At 42.9% G+C, this 21,890-nt stretch overlaps 1 protein-coding gene across 1 annotated transcript in view; it reads right to left on the bottom strand.

Annotated features, from left to right (window-relative positions):
• LOC124008516 (parathyroid hormone 2 receptor-like) overlaps positions 1-21,890 on the bottom strand; it is a 48,954-nt gene that overhangs the window by 13,615 nt on the left and 13,449 nt on the right. Inside the window, exons 6-11 of the mRNA XM_046319844.1 lie at positions 19,574-19,757; positions 9,678-9,831; positions 9,363-9,423; positions 8,877-8,943; positions 6,627-6,721; positions 3,774-3,912 (exon numbers count right to left, since the gene is read on the bottom strand). Coding sequence (XP_046175800.1) covers positions 3,774-3,912; positions 6,627-6,721; positions 8,877-8,943; positions 9,363-9,423; positions 9,678-9,831; positions 19,574-19,757 — 700 coding nt within the window. The remainder of the gene's footprint in view (positions 1-3,773; positions 3,913-6,626; positions 6,722-8,876; positions 8,944-9,362; positions 9,424-9,677; positions 9,832-19,573; positions 19,758-21,890) is intronic.

The following is a 21,890-nucleotide window of genomic DNA, read 5'->3' as shown; positions in this document are numbered from 1 at the left end:
CAGTGTGGATGACGGATCACCACCTCAAGCTGAACCTCGGCAAGACGGAGCTGCTCTTCCTCCCGGGAAGGACTGCCCGTTCCATGATCTCGCCATCACGGTTGACAACTCCATTGTGTCCTCCTCCCAGAGCGCCAAGAACCTTGGCGTGATCCTGGACAACACCCTGTCGTTCTCAACTAACATCAAGGCGGTGGCCCGTTCCTGTAGGTTCATGCTCTACAACATCCGCAGAGTACGACCCTGCCTCACACAGGAAGCGGCGCAGGTCCTAATCCAGGCACTTGTCATCTCCCGTCTGGATTACTGCAACTCGCTGTTGGCTGGGCTCCCTGCCTGTGCCATTAAACCCCTTCAACTCATCCAGAACGCCGCAGCCCGTCTGGTGTTCAACCTTCCCAAGTTCTCTCACGTCACCCCGCTCCTCCGTTCTCTCCACTGGCTTCCAGTTGAAGCTCGCATCCGCTACAAGACCATGGTGCTTGCCTACGGAGCTGTGAGGGGAACGGCACCTCAGTACCTCCAGGCTCTGATCAGGCCCTACACCCAAACAAGGGCACTGCGTTCATCCACCTCTGGCCTGCTCGCCTCCCTACCACTGAGGAAGTACAGCTCCCGCTCAGCCCAGTCAAAACTGTTCGCTGCCCTGGCCCCCCCAATGGTGGAACAAACTCCCTCACGACGCCAGGACAGCGGAGTCAATCACCACCTTCCGGAGACACCTGAAACCCCACCTCTTTAAGGAATACCTAGGATAGGTTAAGTAATCCCTCTCACCCCACCCCCCCTAAGTTTTAGATGCACTATTGTTAAGTGACTGTCCCACTGGATGTCATAAGGTGAATGCACCCATTTGTAAGTCGCTCTGGATAAGAGCGTCTGCTAAATGACTTAAATGTAATGTAAATGTAAATACGAAGTTGCAATAGAAGTGCTGACTGTTTCACTTTGTTGTCCTCTTTCTTTTCCTTTTTCTTCTGTCCTTCTTTTGTCCTTATTTTGTCTTCCTTTCTTCTGTTAACTAGATATTTTTTGTTGTTATTCTTTGTAAGCTAGCTAGCTTCTTCCAGGAGAGTCCCTAGCAACTGCTTAGCAACAAGTAAACAATTCTGCTAGCAATTCAGCTAGCTAAGATAACTGTACAATTTTATGAAAAATAGTTAATTTTTCAAAAGCCTGTCTTTTTTTGGTTTGTTCCTTGTTTTGTCTTCTATTGAGTCTTGCAGTTCTCTCTTGATTTTTTCGATGTACTTCACTCTAAAAAAAAACATTTAATTCTCAATATATACAGGAGCTCATTTTTCAGCAGCTGCTCAATTTAGAACTCCGGAAATTCATCCTTTCCGCGTGTTGACCGTCATCTTCACTTTGAAATTCGATGCTAATTTTGTTAGGTTATTATCTGAGCCTTTTTAACGTAAGACCATCGCCCTAACGTCCTCGGAACAGGAAGTAACATTTTCGTAAAGGGGCTTATATAGGTTTGGGAGAGAGGGCAGTGTTTCATAGTTTACAACCAGTCTATGTTCACATGGGCGGGGCCACTGAGTTGAACATAGTTCCCTCATGAAAACCATTTCTCTCATTTAGGAGCTAAAATTATATTTCATATTTTAACAAATACTTTCATATTTAAACATTTAAATTGCACAACAATTCTATATGAATCTGATAACTAGAATGTGTAGACTTTCCAATATATAGTTCATGTCATCCTATCATCAGTAATAATGTCTCAGACACCAACTGATCTGACATCATATTCATTAAGTACCAACACATATTTTCAAATGGTTGGATTACCGAAATATGGTTCAGTTTCCCACCTTTTGATGTTACCAGACTCTCCATGTTAACATAGTGATTTTCAATAGTCACATCGGTAGAGTAGAGAGAGGAAAAAGGGGAAAGGTATTTATGAGGGTCATAAACCTCCCCCATCAGGCCAACGTCATGACAACGCTTTGCATGTTTGAATTTTCGTCTGAGGGAATAGCGGGATTTCTTATAAGCTTCAGGGTTAGAGTCCCGCTCCTTGAAAGCGACAGCTCTACCTACCCTTTCGCTCAGTGCGGATGTTGCCTGTAATCCATGGCTTCTGGTTGGGGTATGTAAGTACATGTGGTGTACTCCTCAATGCCATCAGAAGAATCCCAGAACATATTCCAGTCTGTGTTAGCAAGACAGTCCTGTAGCTTAGCATCTGCTTCATCCAACCACTTTTTTATTGACCGAGTCACTGGTGCTTCCTGCTTTAGTTCTGCTTGTAAGCAGGAATCAGGAGGATATAATTATGGTCAGATTTGCCAAATGGAGTGCGACGGAGAGCTTTGTACACGTCTCTGTGTGTGGAGTAAAGGTGGTCTAGAGTTTTCCCTCTGGTTGCACATTTAACATGCTGGTAGAAATGGATTTAAATTTCCCTGCATTAAAGTCCCCGGTCACTAGGAGAGCTGCTTCTAGATGAGCCGCCTCTGGATGAGCGTTTTCCTGTTTGCTTATGGCCGTATACAGCACATTGAGTGCTCATTGGTTTGTGGTGGTAAATAGACAGCTACGAAAAATATAGATAAAAACTCTTGGTAAATAGTGTGGTCTACAGCTTATCATGAGATACTCTACTTCAAAACCTTGAGACTTCCTTAGAGCGAGCAAAACCTTGAGACTTCCTTAGATTTCATGCACCAGCTGTTGTTTACAAATATACATAGACTGCCACCCCTTGTCTTACCAGAGGCGCCTGTTCTATCCTGCCGAGAAAGCGTAAAACCCGCCAGCTATATGTTATCCATGTCGTTCGGCCACGACTCTGTGAAACATAAGATAATACAGTTAATGGAGTAAATTCTTCACATCCGACTTGTTATTGAAAATAATATTGCAAATAACGCGAAAAAACACACACAATAGCACAATTGGTTAGGGGACTGTAAAATGGCAGCCATCTCCTCCGGCGCCATTAATGTGAAAGGGATGATGCCGCCACCATGCTTCACCGTAAAGATGGTGACAGGTTTCCTCCAGATGTGACGCTTGGCATTCAGGCCAAAGAGTTCAATCTTGGTTTCATCAGACCAGAGAATCTCGTTTCTCATGTCCTTTAAGTGCCTTTTGGCAAACTCCAAGCGGGCTGTCATGTGCCTTTTACTGAGGAGTGGTTTCCATCTTGCCACTTAAAGCCTGATTGGTGGAGTGCTGCAGAAATGGTTGTCCTTCTGGAAGGTTCTCCCATCTCCACAGAGGAATTCTGGAGCTCTGTCAGAGTGACCACTTGGTTCTTGGTCACCTCCCTGACCAAGGCCCTTCTCCCAGTGATTGCTCAATTTGGCCGGGGGCCCAGCTCTAGGAAGAGTCTTGGTGGTTCCAAACTTCATCCATTTAAGAATGATGGAGGCCACTGTGTTCTTGGGGACCTTCAATACTACAGACATTTTTTGGTACCCTTCCCCGGATCTGTGCCTTGACACAATACTCTCTCGTAGCTCTACGAACAATTCCTTTGACCTCATGGCTTGGTTTTTGCTCTGACATGCACAGTCAACTGTGGGAGCCAATATAGACAGATGTGCCTTTCCAAATCATGTCCAATCAATTGAACTTACCACAGGTGGACTCCAATCTAGTTTTAGAAACATCTTAAGGATGATCAATGATCAACAAGATGCACCTGAGCTCAATTTTGAGTCTTATAGCAAAGGATCTGAATACTTATGTAAATGTGTATTTTACATGCAATACAAAGCAGGATCCCCAATTGGGGTGAATGCGAGCACCTGGAAAGAGTTGAAAAAGAGCTCACAGTACATTCGGACCTCCCATCCGACCCCTTTGAACGAGTGTGGCATGCCCACAAACACTATGTAGTGGACCCCGAACACCAGCACCAGCACTAGAGTGGACTTAGCCAGTTTCCTGTGAAAGGGACAGTAGAACACTGTATAATCCTCTATTGAGGGAATCCATTGTGCAGCATCAGACAATAATCTAATACAATACAAAACATTAGGCCAGGGGTGGCAAAATCAATCTCTGGAGGGCTGTGTCTGCTGATTTATGTTATTTCCATTTGAATTGTGTCCATTTAAGATCTATACAACTGGCTGAGGGGAGTTCCTAATCAATGATCAATGAATGATTGATCAAACAAGTACAAGGGATTGAGTTTGACACCCCTGCATTAGGCTGTATGAGAAAGCCTACTGTCCATGATACATGTCTGGTAAAGTGCATGAGTTTACGTATCTGGTCAAATGCATGCGTTAGGTATCTGGTCAAATGCATGCGTTAGGTATCTGGTCAAATGTATGCGTTAGGTGTCTGGTAAAATGCATGCGTTAGGTGTCTGGTAAAGTGCATGCGTTAGGTGTCTGGTAAAGTGCATGCGTTAGGTGTCTGGTAAAGTGCATGCGTTAGGTGTCTGGTAAAGTGCATGCGTTGGGTGTCTGGTAAAGTGCATGCGTTGGGTGTCTGGCAAAGTGCATGCGTTAGGTGTCTGGCAAAGTGCATGCGTTAGGAGTCTGGCAAAGTGCATGCGTTAGGTGTCTGGCAAAGTGCATGCCTTAGTTGTCTGGCAAAGTGCATGCGTTGGGTGTCTGGCAAAGTGCATGCGTTAGGTGTCTGGCAAAGTGCATGCGTTAGGTGTCTGGTAAAGTGCATGCGTTAGGTGTCTGGTAAAGTACATGCGCTAGGTGTCTGGTCAAATTCATGCGCTAGGTGTCTGGAAAAGTGCATGCACTAGGTGTCTGGAATAGTGCATGCGCTAGGTGTCTGGAAAAGTGCATGCGCTAGGTGTCTGGAAAAGTGCATGCGCTAGGTGTCTGGAAAAGTGCATGCGCTAGGTGTCTGGAAAAGTGCATGCGCTAGGTGTCTGGAAAAGTGCATGCGCTAGGTGTCTGGAAACGTGCATGCGCTAGGTGTCTGGAAAAGTGCATGCGCTAGGTGTCCGGAAAAGTGCATGCGATGTGCGTCTGGAAAAGTGCATGCGATGTGCGTCTGGAAAAGTGCATGCAATGTGCGTCTGGAAAAGTGCATGCAATGTGTGTCTGGAAAAGTACATGTTGTGGTGATGGGGTTTGAGAGGGACAGGATGGAAAAGACATGGGTCAAGCTAAACCACATGCAGCTGGCATCGAGCTAAAATAATTGAACTTCTTGCCAGCCATCTTTATCTGACAGTCTCTTGCAGTGCTTGGGACTGAAATATATGCCGGTACTCATTTTGGGTGCCTGTATTGTTTATATTTAGGTACAGGAGTTCCGCATCAAGTTTGAGGTAATATTCTATAAGAGGAAGAGGAGCTCAAGCAGTAGAACATTTGAGGTGCCAGTACTCCGCTCTGGTGAACTCCGGCCTGAGTCAAGCACTGCTCCCTTGAGCACTTTCCAAAAACAATCCCCTCAACAGATTTGTGATACAAATGTCAATAGCCAAGGATGATTACACATTGCAATCTACACATTAATATCGAGCCAACCTTTGCATCTAAATTGTTCAAAGACACTCAGCAGTTTAAAAAGAAAATGTAAATAAATCATAGCTAGAGAAAGAGTTAGGTGAAGTAGAGCGAGGGAGAGAGCAAGAGGAATCTAAAGTCTACATCCCAAATGGCACCCTATTCCCTATATTGTGCACTACTTTTGACCATAGCCTTATCAGTGACAATCCTATCTACACCTGTGGGAATGGAGCGGGCTCAAGAGACAACCTGGATCTGATGTCGTGTCTGTTTACTAATGACTGACAGGAGGGTTACCCCCTCAGCCTTCAAGCCTTGGCACAGACCTGCCAACCAACACATTACCCCAGACAGGAGTGGGAATTAAACAAAGACTCAGGCAGCCCTATAGGAATGGCTTCACAGCATGTCAAAATTTGTCTTGCACTTAGATATGAGAAGAGCATGTACAAAACACTGCAGCTGGGACACTGGGCTGTCAACCTCTGCAGTGAACAGAGTAGTCAGGAAGTCCCGCAGCATCATCAAGGACCCCACTCACCCCAGCCACGGAATGTTCTCTTCCGAGACGGTTCCTGGCCCAACGCTCTCAATCGCTAGGCTACCCGCCGCCCACAACTGGGTTTAATAGACCAGTGGAGGCTGCTGAGGGGAGGACGTCTCATAATAATGGCTGGAACGGAGTCAATGGAATGGTATCAAACACACCAAACACCTGGCTCAGACTGCATATTGGCGTAAAAAGACATTTTTTTGCCTGACCGTAATGCATTATGGGAGTCATGTTTAATTCATCTTTTCCAATACACATATTAGAAAATAAAAGATTCATTCTCCCATGGCTACGGCGCAATACATTTAATAAATCCCAACATTTCAACAGCTTAGCTGCCTTCAGGGTTTCGGACACAGATGAACCTGCTTTAAATTCATAACGCAGCCTGTATCCTCAGCCTCAGTAAATGACGTGAACGGCTTGTAAACACAAACACATGGATCATGAATATAAAAGAAAATGATTCAACTCAAAGGCACATTTGGAATAAGATGTTCATTTAAAAGGCACATTTCCTGAAAAGTGGTATTTACAATATCTAATGTTTTTTCATACAAAATCACATAAATGAGATTGACTAAAGCAACAAGGCACTAATGAGACATCAACCCTACCTGCATTGCTTCCGAGTGTCATATCTCCCAGCATTTGTCTCTCTGATTTTTGTGGCCAGCACTCGCACAATGTTCACAAACAAAATAAAGTTGAGCTGAAAATCAAAACAAAGCAAGCATGACTCACTGCTCATTGTAGCGGGGCTACCGTTCTGTGGGTGACATGGTCAGATTGTCTCATTGTAGTAGAGCTACCGTTCTGTGGGTGACATGGTCAGATTGTCTCATTGTAGTGGGGCTACCGTTCTGTAGGTGACATGGTCAGATTGTCTCATTGTAGCGGGGCTACCGTTCTGTGGGTGACATGGTCAGATTGTCTCATTGTAGTAGAGCTACCGTTCTGTGGGTGACATGGTCAGATTGTCTCATTGTAGTAGAGCTACCGTTCTGTAGGTGACATGGTCAGATTGTCTCATTGTAGTAGAGCTACCGTTCTGTGGGTGACATGGTCAGATTGTCTCATTGTAGTAGAGCTACCGTTCTGTAGGTGACATGGTCAGATTCTCATTGTAGTAAGGCTACCGTTCTGTAGGTGACATAGTCAGATTCTCATTGTAGTAGGGCTACCGTTCTGAGGGTGACATGGTCAGATTGTCTCATTGTAGTGGGGCTACCGTTCTGTAGGTGACATGGTCAGATTGTCTCATTGTCGTGGGGCTACCGTTCTGTAGGTGACATGGTCAGATTGTCTCATTGTAGTAGTTCTACCGTTCTGTAGGTGACATGGTCAGATTGTCTCATTATAGTGGGGCTACCATTCTGTAGGTGACATAGTCAGATTCTCATTGTAGTGGGGCTACCGTTCTGTGGGTGACATGGTCAGATTGTCTCATTGTCGTAGGGCTACCGTTCTGAGGGTGACATGGTCAGATTGTCTCATTGTAGTGGGGCTACCGTTCTGTAGGTGACATGGTCAGATTGTCTCATTGTAGTAGTTCTACCGTTCTGTAGGTGACATGGTCAGACTGATGCTGTACACCAGGGAGTCACTAGGGAGCAGGGACAGGTATACTGTACACCAGGGAGCCACTAGGGAGCAGGGACAGGTATACACCAGGGAGTCAATAAGCCACTAGGGAGCAGGGACAGGTATACTGTACACCAGGGAGTCCCTAGGCCACTAGGGAGCAGGGACAGGTATACTGTACACCAGGGAGTCACTAAGTCACTAGGGAGCAGGGACAGGTATACTGTACACCAGGGAGTCACTAAGCCATTAGGGAGCAGGGAAAGGTATACTGTACACCAGGGAGTCACTAAGCCATTAGGGAGCAGGGACAGGTATACTGTACACCAGGGAGTCCCTAGGCCACTAGGGAGCAGGGACAGGTATACTGTACACCAGGGAGTCACTAAGTCACTAGGGAGCAGGGACAGGTATACTGTACACCAGGGAGTCACTAAGCCACTAGGGAGCAGGGACAGGTATACTGTACACCAGGGAGTCACTAAGCCATTAGGGAGCAGGGAAAGGTATACTGTACACCAGGGAGTCACTAGGCCACTAGGGAGCAGGGACAGGTATACTGTACACCAGGGAGTCACTAAGCCACTAGGGAGCAGGGACAGGTATACTGTACGCCAGGGAGTCCCTAGGCCACTAGGGAGCAGGGACAGGTATACTGTATACCAGGGAGTCACTAAGCCACTAGGGAGCAGGGACAGGTATACTGTACACCAGGGAGTCACTAAGCCACTAGGGAGCAGGGACAGGTATACTGTATACCAGGGAGCAAGGTGTCACTCCATTCTTCCAAGGGGCAGATTGAAAGCTTCTGGACAAGAGAAAAGCAGATTAAATCCTCTCTTCGGATTTGAGTTCTTCAAGAGTATTATACATAAACATAGTTTGTCTGAGAGCTACAGCAAGTAGTTTATGCATGATAAAAAGCCACCAGATCTTTGTGAGGACCAGCACTTATTTTTTGTATGTCAGCATTTCTTGCCACCTGGCTTCCAACTCTCTTATTTGTCTTTATTTAATTTCTTTATTTTATGTCTTGAAATAAGAACTTCACCCAGAAATTCCAGTTGTAGAGTTGCAGAGCAAACTAAGCTATAAGCTTGACCAAAGTTGCTAACACTTGAACATGAATTCAGCTGTACTAAGAATAAAACGCTTTTTTAAAACCAAGATAGGAGTCAGCAATGTAACCTTCTAGTAATGCACGCAAACGACCGGATTCTCGCCTCATTGGCAATGATTGATGAATTGGGGAGAGGCATTATACCGCAATTGAAGCCACTTACACCAATGGCTGTAAGGATGGGAACTTGATAGATCCATTTAATGTTACCAGCACTTAACTCCCAGCATCTGGGGGGGGGGAGAAGGAAAGAGAAAGAGAGAGAGATTAGAGTACATTTGTACTGCAGGAGTTCCTTACTGCTCTCAAAACAGTGCATGTCGAGGTGCAACAAAAGTGCAGTCTCTCTTGCCAGACTCAGGGCTTTCCGCACACACAGCGGCTGTGAGAAGAGGCAAAGGTGTGCAGCTGCATAAATAAGGCAAGTAGGCCGCTGACTGAATGAGAACAAGAGTTCTGCAACACCTCGGGAGATCCTGTTTCCAAGCCAGATGATTGCGGGGAGCCTAGACAGCTGATGCACAGAGTTCATCTCAGCAGGCTCCTGCATGCTGCCATGGGCTCCTCCACTTAAAGTGTGTTGCTGGAGGTGTATGTGTTACACGGATATGGTAGGTGAAGGAGGGGGCGGCGTGTCACTCTCACCCACCGTGCGTCTGCCAGCGTTGCCCGGACAACAGCCCAGGCGGCGACGAAGAGAGCAGGGACACCTGTAATTAGAGAGGACAATGATTGCCTTAAGATCTTCAGTACACTGAATACATTAAATTGATACTGGCAAGAGCAGTGAGATTCTTGTTTCTTCTTTTAAGATATAAAATGATCCCCACACACCTGCAACAAGCAAACTCATATGTCGGAGTGCTTTTCCTATTTTGAATAACAGCTATAGTGGCCGTCAACAACATAAGCGCTGTTGTGATTGGGTGACTGCATGCGTTTCTAAGATGGCAGAGCAGCTCACCCCATCCAATCAGGGTAAAGCCCCACAGGTATTTGGTGTTCGAGTAGAAGGCCATGAAGATGAGGCTGTGGAGGTACAGCCCCTCTACCAGGATCCAGTAGTAGTTGGTTGCCAGGAAGTAAATGAAGAGCAACACAGTGATCTTGCATCCAACCTGGTAAAATCAACAGATTGTTAAAAACATCCTGTAGTGCAAAGATCTGTGGTCCAGTGGTAACACTTTCGGCTCCATACACATATGCAGCTCCCCGCCAGCGACAGGGTTCAATCCCTGCATGCCCCCTTCTCACTGTCTCCTCCTCACGTATCTCCCACTCTAATCTATCTGTCAATAAAGCACAAATGAAAAAAAGTGATTGTTAGTCCCACGAGCTGAACCACACAGAATGCTTTGTGATCACAAAACAGATCCTGACTGATTGAAGTATTAGTCATAGTAGGGATATCAGATGTGTTGGTGCAAACAGAATTTTTTTTTAGTTTTTTTATCTATGCACAAATCGTCCCGTTTGTTATGATTTACCTGCTGAGGGAATAGTCTTTTTTTTTTAGAAATGCAAACTAGATAGTTAACTAAATAGTATGTTTTTCTAGTAATAAAGTTCTGGGAAAATAAAAACCTTTGAATATTATTCTCTTTCCCTGATGTTTGTCTGTCGTGATGGAGATATTTGTGTAGAGGAAATTACCGCCTGCCTGGGGATATCCTGACAGAGGAAAAACTGGAACAACAAGATGGCACCGACAGAGATGGTTGCCTCGCTTCGAGTCCTATTTCGTTTTTTAAAATGTATTATTTCTTACACTGTTACCCCAGGAAATCTTAAGTCTTATTACATACAGCCGGGAAGAACTATTGGATATAAAAGCAATGTCAACTTACCAACATTACGACTAGGAATACAACTTTCCCGAAGTGGATCCTCTGGACCAACACTCAGGACAATGGATCTAATCCCAGAAGCAGAGCCAAAACAACGGCACCACAGAAGGGGCAGACCGAAGGTAGGAAACAACATCTACACTTCGCTGACCCTCAACACTGGGGCCCCACAAGGGTGCGAGTTTAGCCCCCTCCTGTTCTCCCTGTTCACCCACAACTGTGTGGCCATGCATGCTTCTAACTCAATCATCAAGTTTGCAGACAACACAACAGTAGTGGGCTTGATTACCAATAACAACAAGACAGCCTATAGGGAGGAGGTGAGGGCCCTTGGAGTGTGGTGCTAGGAAAATAACCTCTCTCTCAACATAACAAAGGAGATGATCGTGTACTTCAGGAAATAGCAGAGGGAGCACCCCCCATCCACATTGAAGGGACAGCAGTGGAGAAGGTGGAAAGTTAAGTTCACCAAAAACCCTGACAAAACATTTACAGATGCACAATCGAGAGCATCCTGTCAGGCTGTATCACAACCTCCCTCAATGGCGTTGCTGCCGCAAGGTCATCAACATTATCAAAGACGTTGGTTACGTGTGGCAGCGGTAGTGCTGCAATCGACCATGCATGCATAGGAGTGACATGGGTATGAATCCCCACCCCAGCCACTTTCCTCCCTCCACAAACTATACATCCACAGTAGATCTACATTCTGAACTGTCTAAATAAAGAGAAAAATACAGGAAAGCTCTCTAGGGCTGTCTGAATACCCCTACCTGCATTCTAAGTAGTACTCTGACTGGGTATGCAAAAACAAAGATTTACAGCATGTGACACTTCTAAAAATGTATGCTGTAAACACCAGTATGTCATATATCTAGGATACATTCGCTAGGATGAATTCACTGCACACTGAAGAGAATGGTCTTTCCAGACCATGTTTGACTACAGCTGATAACCAGAGTACCAAAATGAACAAATGGCGGGAAACAACACAATTGACTATCGCCTTGAGGCACTCACACCTGCCATTATGAAGTGCAGTCTAGTTAACCTGTTGAAGCTATGGGGGCGCTATTTCATTACTGGATTAAAAAACGTGCCCGTTTTAAGCGCAATGTTTTGTCACAAAAAGATGCTCGACTATGCATATAATTGACAGCTTTGGAAGGAAAACACTCTGACGTTTCCAAAACTGCAAAGATATTATCTGTGAGTGCCCCAGAACTGATGCTACAGGCGAAACCAAGATGAAACTTCAAACAGGAAATGAGCAGGATTTTTGACGCTCTGTTTTTCATTGTCTCCTTATATGGCTGTGAAAGCGCCACGAATTAGCCTGCCCTTTCTACTGTTTCTCCAAGTTGTCTGCAGCATTGTGACATATTTGTAGGCATATCATTGGAAGATTGGCCATAAGAGTACATTTACCACGTGTCCGCCCGGGATCCTTTGTTGAAATTGTTGTGTAATCTCCAAGCTGCTCGCATTCATCCATGTGATTGAGACAGAGAGGAGACTTCCAGGAATGATATATCATGAAGAGATATGTGAAAAACACCTTGAGGATTGATTCTAAACAACGTTTACCATGTTTCAGTCAATATTATGGAGTTAATGTGGAAGAAAGTTTGGCGTTTGGATGAATGAATTTTCGTTTTTTTTTGGTAGCCAATCATGACGCAGAAAACGGACCGATTTCTCCTGCACAAATAATCTTTCAGGAAAAACGGAACATTTGCTATCTAACTGAGAGTCTCCTCATTGAAAACATCCGAAGTTCTTCAAAGGTAAATGATTTTATTTGAATGGTTTTCTGGTATTTGTGAAAATGTTGCCTGCTGACTGCTAACACTAAATGCTAACGCTAAATGCTAACGCTAAATGCTAACGCTAAATGCTAACATTGAGAAGCATATTTTTGAAAATCTGAGATGAAAGTGTTGTAAACAAAAGGCTAAGCTTGAGAGCTAGCATATTTATTTCATTTCATTTGCGATTTTCATGAATAGTTAACGTTGCGTTATGGTAATGAACTTGAGGCTGTAGTCACGATCCCGGATCCGGGATGGCTCGACGCAAGAAGTTAAGGAACACATATCACCTATAACTTAACAGACACCCTAGACCCACCGCAATTTGCATACCGCCCCAATAGATCCATGGATGACGCAATCATCTGCACACTGCCCTATGCCATCTGGACAAGAGGAATACCTATGTAAGAATACTCTTCATTGATTACATCTCAGCATTCAACACCATAGTACCCTCCAAGCTAATCATTAAGATTGGGGCCCTGGGTCTGAACCCTGTGTAATTGGATCCTAGATGTCCTGACGTTAGGCAACAACACCTCCACTACGTTGATCCTCAACACAGGGGCTCCACAAGGGTGTGTGCTCAACCCCTTCCTGTAGTCCCTGCTCACCCATGACTGCGTGGCCACGCACATCTCCAAAGTAATCATCAAGTTTGCTGACGACAACAATGGTAGGCCTGATTACCAACACCTACGAGACAGTGTACAGGGAGGTGAGGACCCTGGCGGAGTGGTGCCTGTAAAATAACCTCTCCATCAACGTCAACAAAATGAAGGAGCTGATTGTGGACTTCAGGAGACAGCAAAGGGAGCACACCGCCATCCACTGGGACGCAGTGGATAAGGTTCCTCGCCATACACATCACTAACATTCTGAAATGGTCCACTCACGCAGACACAGTTCTTCAGGAGGCTGAAGAACCCGGTTACTCAACCCTGCACCTTAGAGGCTGATGCCCTATGTATAGTACATAGAAATTGAACACTGGTCACAATGTTTACAAACTGTTTTACCCACTTCATGTGTATTTTGTGGGCTCCTGAGTGGCGCAGCGGTCTAAGGCACTGCATCTCAGTGTAAGACATGTCAGTACCTGGTTCAAATCCAGGCTGTATCACATTCAGATGTATTTGGGAGTTCCAAAGGGTGGCGCAAAAATTGGCCCAGCGTCGTCTGGGTTTGGCCGGAGTAGACCGTCATTGTAAATAAGAATTTGTTTGAGGTGATAGTTTCCAGATTTGACCTTGTATTTCTGTGTGTTGATTATAGTTAAGTCTATGATTTGATATTTGATAGAGCAGTCTGACTGAAGGGTGGTAGGCAGCAGCAGGCTCGTAATAGTCAAAGGTATATGGTTTAGAGAGAAATAGTTGACGTGTTATAATTCCTGTAATAACCTGCGGCTGAACTTGAAAGGGGTTCCTTCGTTATTTTACCGTTCATGTCTTCCATAGAGAAGGTCTTGATCTACTTCAAATAAGGTCTGTGTTTCATGCTTAAACTGCCTCAGCGTTTTGATACCTGTGTAAATCCCACTAGGATATGGTAACGTTTGTCAAAAATATTTTCATAAATCAACTCTACTATCTTTTAAATATTTTTAAAATCTTTGCTTATATTTAGCCAATATTGATCCTATGGATATCTACACAGTTATAAAATTGGCAAGGTAGTGTAAGTCTACACGATACACAGACCTTATTTTAAGTGAATCTAAAAATATCCTTCAGAGCTGTGTGTGTGTTTTACAGATGGCAGAGACAAGCAGAGCACCAGTGTGGAATTGGCACCAGGAAAAGCAAGGTGTCTTATTTGTGATACAGATGTAAGCATGGGGTCAGCAACGGCTAAATCAAAAAATATCACCAACCTGTGGAATCACCTTAAAAACACCCATCCAAAAGCCCATATGTATTAAGTTCAAATAAAAGTGTTAATTGTTCATTCAGTATTGGTGCAATTGTCATTATTACAAAAATGTGTATATACAGTGCCTTGCGAAAGTATTCGGCCCCCTTGAACTTTGCGACCTTTTGCCACATTTCAGGCTTCAAACATAAAGATGTAAAACTGTATTTTTCTGTGAAGAATCAACAACAAGTGGGACACAATCATGAAGTGGAACGACATTCATTGGATATTTCAAACTTTTTTAACAAATCAAAAACTGAAAAATTGGGCGTGCAAAATGATTCAGCCCCCTTAAGTTAATACTTTTTAGCGCCACCTTTTGCTGTGATTACAGCTGTAAGTCGCTTGGGGTATGTCTCTATCAGTTTTGCACATCGAGAGAATGACATTTTTTCCCATTCCTCCTTGCAAAACAGCTCGAGCTCAGTGAGGTTGGATGGAGAGCATTTGTGAACAGCAGTTTTCAGTTCTTTCCACAGATTCTCGATTGGATTCAGGTCTGGACTTTGACTTGGCCATTCTAACACCTGGATATGTTTATTTTTGAACCAATCCATTGTAGATTTTGCTTTATGTTTTGGATCATTGTCTTGTTGGATGACAAATCTCCGTCCCAGTCTCAGGTCTTTTGCAGACTCCATCAGGTTTTCTTCCAGAATGGTCCTGTATTTGGCTCCATCCATCTTCCCATCAATTTTAACCATCTTCCCTGTCCCTGCTGAAGAAAAGCAGGTCCAAACCATGATGCTGCCACCACCATGTTTGACAGTGGGGATGGTGTGTTCAGGGTGATGAACTGTGTTGCTTTCACAACAAACATAACGTTTTGCATTGTTGCCAAAAAGTTCAATTTTGGTTTCATCTGACCAGAGCACCTTCTTCCACATGTCTGGTCTGTCTCCCAGGTGGCTTGTGGCAAACTTTAAACAACACTTTTTATGGATATCTTTAAGAAATGGCTTTCTTCTTGCCACTCTTCCATAAAGGCCAGATTTGTGCAATATACGACTGATTGTTGTCCTACGGACAGAGTCTCCCACCTCAGCTGTAGATCTCTGCAGTTCATCCAGAGTATTCATGGGCCTCTTGGCTGCATCTCTGATCAGTCTTCTCCTTGTATGAGCTGAAAGTTTAGAGGGACGGCCAGGTCTTGGTAGATTTGCAGTGGTCTGATACTCCTTCCATTTCAATATTATCGCTTGCACAGTGCTCCTTGGGATGTTTAAAGCTTGGGAAATCTTTTTGTATCCAAATCTGGCTTTAAACTTCTTCACAACAGTATCTCGGACCTGCCTGGTGTGTTCCTTGTTCTTCATGATGCTCTCTGCACTTTTAACGGGTCTCTGAGACTATCACAGTGCAGGTGCATTTATACGACTTGATTACACACAGGTGAATTGTATTTATCATCATTAGTCATTAGTCATTAGTCATTTAGGTCAACATTGGATCATTCAGAGATCCTCACTGAACTTCTGGAGAGAGTTTGCTGCACTGAAAGTAAAGGGGCTGAATAATTATGCACGCCCAATTTTTCAGTTTTTGAATTGTTAAAAAAGTTTGAAATATCCAATAAATGTCGTTCCACTTCCTGATTGTGTCCCACTTGTTGTTGATTCTTCCCAAAAAATACAGTTTTATATCTTTATGTTTGAAGCCTGAAATGTGGCAAAAGGTCGCAAAGTTCAAGGGGGCCGAATACTCTCGCAAGGCACTGTATATACATTTTTTTAAATCGTCCGATCAATCGGTATCGGCATTTTTGGTCCTCCAATAATCGGTATCGGCGTTGAAAAATCAGTCGGTCGACCTCTAATTACAATGCTGGAACATGAGGTGATGGCAGCGGATGAATGGCATGACAATGGACCTTAGTATCTCGTCACGATATCTCTGTGCATTGAAATTGCCATCTATAAAATGAAATCGTGTTCGTTATCTGTAGCTTGTGCGTGTCCATACCATAATCCCACCGCCACCATGGAGCACTCTGTTCACAACGTGGACAACGAGCAAACCGCTCGCCCACATGAAGCCATCTGCTCGGTACAGTTGAAACAGGTGTGCCAGTGTCCATCGAAGGTGAGCATTTGCCCACTGAAGTTGGTTATGACGCCAAACTGCAGTAAGGTCAAGACCTTGGTGAGGACGACGAGCACCCAGATGAGCTTCTCTGAGATGGTTTCTGACTGTTTGCGCAGAAATTCTTTGGTTGTACAAACACACAGTTACATCAGCTGTCTGGGTGGCTGGTCTCAGATGATCCCGTATGATGTGGAGGACCTGGGCTGGCGTGGATAACACGTGGTCTGCGGTTGAAAAAGCCTTCCAAGTGAAGCTGGTTGAGAGAGAATGCCAAGAGTGTGCAAAGCTGTCAACAAGGCAAAGGGTGGCTACTTTGAAGAATCTAAAAATGATTTGTTTAACCTCTCAGAGCCACTTTTCTCAATTTCTGCTTGAAGACATACCCAAATCTAACTGCCTGGAGCTCAGGCACAGAACCAAGGATATGCTATGCATATTCTTGGTACCATTTGAAAGAAGAAACTCTGAAGTTTGTGTGAATGTGAATTGAATGTAGGAGAATATAACACAATAGATCTGGTTTAGATAATACAATGAAAAAAAACATACGTTTTTTATTTTTATATCATCATCTTTAAAATGAACAAGATAAAACAAACATTCGGATAGGATGATGGGGACAATTTCAGTGAAAGTGAGAGCTGAGACCAAAGTAGCAAAGCCTACCATCAGTAACACACTACGTCGCCAGGGACTCAAATCCTGCAGTGCCAGACGTGTCCCCATGTTTAAGCCAGTACATGTCCAGGCCCGTCTGAAGTTTGCTAGAGAGTATTTGGATGATCCAGAAGAAGATTGGGAGAATGTCATATGGTCAGATGAAACCAAAATATAACTTTTTGGTAAAAACTCAACTCGTCGTGTTTGGAGGACAAAAAATGTTGAGTTGCATCCAAAGAACACCATACCTACTGTGAAGCATGGGGGTGGAAACATCATGCTTTGGGACTGTATTTCTGCAAAGGGACCAGGACGACTGATCCGTGTAAAGGAATGTATTGTGAGATTTTGAGTGAAAACCTCCTTCCATCAGCAAGGGCATTGAAGATGAAACGTGGCTGGGTCTTTCAGCATGACAATGATCCCAAACACACCGCCCGGGCAACGTAGGAGTGGCTTCGTAAGAAGCATTTCAAGGTCCTGGAGTGGTCTAGCCAGTCTCCAGATCTCAACCCCATAGAAAATCTTTGGAGGGAGTTGAAAGTCCGTGTTGCCCAAATCATCACTGCTCTAGAGGAGATCTGCATGGAGGAATGGGCCAAAATACTAGCAACAGTGTGTGAAAACCTTGTGAAGACTTACAGAAAACGTTTGCTCTGTCATTGCCAACAAAGGGTATATAACAAAGTATTGAGATAAACTTTTGTAGGTGACCAAATACTTATTTTCCACCATAATTTGCAAATAAATAAATTAAAAATCCTACAATGTGATTTTCTGGATTTTTTTTCTCATTTTGTCTGTCATAGTTGAAGTGTACCTATGATGAAAATTACAGGCCTCTCTCATCTTTTTAAGTGGGAGAACTTGCACAATTGGTGGCTGACTAAATACTTTTTTGCCCCACTGTATAGAGTACAGGGAACATAAGGTTGAATATATTATTATAGACCTGCTAGATCTACTGTCTTTATTATATTACAACAGACCAGCTGTATATACTGACTCCATTTCACTTTGGCCATTGTTGTGGGCCTGCCCTCCCCTCAACAGCCTCAAATAGGCTATTTAATTTCACAAATAATATTTTATATTATTATTAATTTCAAACAACGGCATTAGCATGAGAATAACTTACCAGTCCAAAACAATGTCCTCTCCATTCAAAAAATATTCCTCCATTTGGGAATCGCTAAATGAATCGTCCTCGATCAATTTATTCTAAAATTGTGTGTACATCTGTATATCTAGACTTAGATTTAGCTTTTCCTGACGTAGGTCGCCATACTGATTCATATATAAACAGCTGAATATGCGTTTTACCAAAATAATGCTGTGTGCAACATGCGTTGCTCCTTCCAGTATGAATCGTCAATGGCGAATGAACCTCTACGCCGGAGTTTACTACATGGCTTGGTCTTCCAACACATAAACATTACATATTGCCGTTTACCTCAGCTCATTGGCTATCTACCCAGCTAGATTTCAAGACGATCAGTGGTCATTGGGTTAAAATACAGTCAATCAACGAAACAGCAGGCAAATCATTGGTGCACAATGACCTCATTACTTGTTGTCTTCAAATCGGTTTCTTTCAGTCAATACGTCCCGCAAAACGACCCATCAGGTTTGGTTGTGTTACAGACAAACCAGTTGATTGCAATGAAACCATACATGACTGGAAAAGTCACGTTCTGTGTGTGTATTTACCTCGAATGTGAAGTCGAAAATAGAATGAGATGGAATTCAAGACACAAGCGGTTCACAAAATGTTTCGTGTTAGGCTATAAAAATGGATTTTATCAAACAAAAAAACATTCATTGTGTAACAATGAGCATTGGAATTGCAAACAGAGGAAGATCATCCAAGGTAAACAATTTATTTTATTGCAGTTTGTGATTTTGTTACGCCTGTGCTGGTTGAAATAGTTGTTTTGAAATAGTTGTTTTTTTATGGGGCTCTATCCTCAGATAATCGCATTGTATTCTTTCGCAGTAAATCCTTTTTTAAATCTGACAACGCAGTTGGATTAGCAAGATTCTAGGTTTTCGAATCATGTGAGACACTTGTATTTTCATGAATGTTTAATATGACTATTTATGTAGCGATCAACACTTTTTTGGTTACTACATGATTCCATATCTGTGGGACTCCAAGGGTCAAGGGGTCTGAATACTTTCCGAAAGCACTGTATATTTATACTCCGGACTCCAATATTGACCACCCTAATATTTCTATATTCCTTAATTACGTTCTTTTACATGTGTGTGTATTGTTGTGTATTGTCAGATATTACTACACTGTTGGAGCTAGGAACTCAAGCATTTTGCTACAACCACAATAACATCTACTAAATATGTGAATGCAACCAATATAATTTGATTTCGATTTTCGATTTTATTCAATGTCTATTCATCAACCCCGCTATGTTGTGCCGTTATTTATGCGATGACGCTTGAGCGCAAGCCTTTAAGTGCACTTCATACAACAAACAAACTGACATTGAAGTCGAAGGGAAGAACATTACAGTACTCACAAACTGGGAGTTGTCAAGGGGCATAGCAGAGATGGTCTTGTAGTTGTCCATGAGCGCTGTGTCAAACTCCTGCAGACCTCCGTTGGTGTGGACCACCTTGTCTTTGACAAAGATGCTGACGGCACGCAGCATGAAGGACACGAACAGGTGCACGTGGATGTAGTTCCTAGTGCAGTGGAGGCGTCTGCATGGCAGGTGTAAAACACTCAAGGCTCAACAATCACTATATTCGTCCAATGAAATGTTTTTTATAAAAACCCTTTCACATCAAGCAGTTGTCGTGCTTTACCCAGCCTGGAACCCCAAAGAGAAAGCAAAGCAGTAGCAAAAGGACAGTGGCTAAGAAAAACTAAGTAGAAACCTAAGAGAGAAATTCTAAACATTGACATGTTTGTTTCGGCATTCAAACCTAGTTTGTGTTGAAAGCAATGTGGAAATGTACAGTTAATACACATTATAAAAACCTAACTGCATTGAAGACAATGACCTGAATTGAGTAAAATACCCTAAATTCCACGTTTTTTTGAAAATCACAATGGTTCACCGCAAATCAGCTTCCCCGCAGATCATTTGAGTTTGTTTTACAGTGTACGGTGGGTTTTTTAAACAGCATCTGTGTTGAAATACTGAGGGAAGATTGAGAGTAAGACGTCCTTCTCTAACTGCATTCATAATACTGACAGCTCATAATGAAAAGCATTGATTTGTTGGATTCACGTCTCCAACTCAACCAACTAAATCTAGTCTAATTCAACTTTAAATGCACATGAAATACATTTGAATTTGATTTAGGTCCTATTCTTTAACTTGTACAAAGGAGTGTTTTACACTGTTATTAGGGGATCATGACAGTCCTATTCTTTAACTTGTACAAAGGAGTGTTTTACACTGTTATTAGGGGATCATGACAGTCCTATTCTTTAACTTGTACAAAGGAGTGTTTTACACTGTTATTAGGGGATCATGACAGTCCTATTCTTTACCTTGTACAAAGGAGTGTTTTACACTGTTATTAGGGGATCATGACAGTCCTATTCTTTAACTTGTACAAAGGAGTGTTTTACACTGTTATTAGGGGATCATGACAGTCCTATTCTTTAACTTGTACAAAGGAGTGTTTTACACTGTTATTAGGGGATCATGACAGTCCTATTCTTTAACTTGTACAAAGGAGTGTTTTACACTGTTATTAGGGGATCGTGACAGTCCTATTCTTTACCTTTGATTCTAGGTTGAGTTGGAAAGATGAATCCATGTCATATCAATGATTCATTTGTAGACAAAAATAGAATTAAGGCCAGATTCAGTTTTTGCAATACAGTAAATAGCGATATGTTGTGATATGTTGGATTCAGGACTTCAACTAAACCAACATTAAAAGTTAAAGAATAAGATTAAGCCATTGGCTCAGATGAAACTATCCAAACATTAGATATCCTTTTAAAACGTGGATATTTAGCTGTATTGTCAATCAAACACAATTCAATAATAATTTTCGAATATATTAAATAGCCTAGAGTTAAGGCTATCTTACAAACTAATGTAGCAGTGTTTATTCAAACTTAAAATGAGTAACATGTTGAGGTTAGCCTAAGAAAGTGTTCATGGTCAAAATAGCATGCAAAGGTTGCAGGTCTGTGGAGATCTTTACAATTGCTATAATAATCTGTGCAGAATCTTGATCAGCATTGACCACTTGCTTGCACATGTACTTTTATTGTAATCTCAACTGTTATCGAGGTCATTTGGTTGTGCTATTAGATGAAGCACAGTGACAACACATTAAGTTGTTGTACAAATACAAAATATCTGACATTGTGTTCCCGTTTGAACTTTGTTGTGCTTTAAAATGGTCGAAAGCGCAGTGATAACACATTCAGGTGACAACTATTTGATTTTCCATTGGAATTTAGTTGTGGTTTTAGATGGTTGAAAGCAGAGTGATTAACACATTGGGAATTCAACAAACCTCTGACAGTTTTTTTTTTGAGCGGGTGAATAAAGATTGAAATCTCGTTGAGAATTTGGAGATGAGTCAAGAGGATATTTATTTTTACTTCTCATTTACATGCGTGACTGTTTTTGGAAAATGGTGAAGAACAGCTGAGGCTTAGTGCTGTATGACCTCAGTGCCATTTACACAGGTGGATAGAGCAGCACATAGAAATATATGGATGAGCAAAGACCGAGTGGCATACATCTGCGTCCCAATATATGTCCTTTCTCCCAAGATCTGCACTTGTTCACTTCCTTTCATAGACCGAAAGGAAATGACTGGTATAACTCAAACTATATTTGTGGGAAGGAGCGCACAACT

This window comes from Oncorhynchus gorbuscha, linkage group LG21 (assembly GCF_021184085.1).
Source record: "Oncorhynchus gorbuscha isolate QuinsamMale2020 ecotype Even-year linkage group LG21, OgorEven_v1.0, whole genome shotgun sequence".
Taxonomy (NCBI): Eukaryota; Metazoa; Chordata; class Actinopteri; order Salmoniformes; family Salmonidae; genus Oncorhynchus; species Oncorhynchus gorbuscha.
This window is presented reverse-complemented; position numbering and strand designations above follow the sequence as displayed.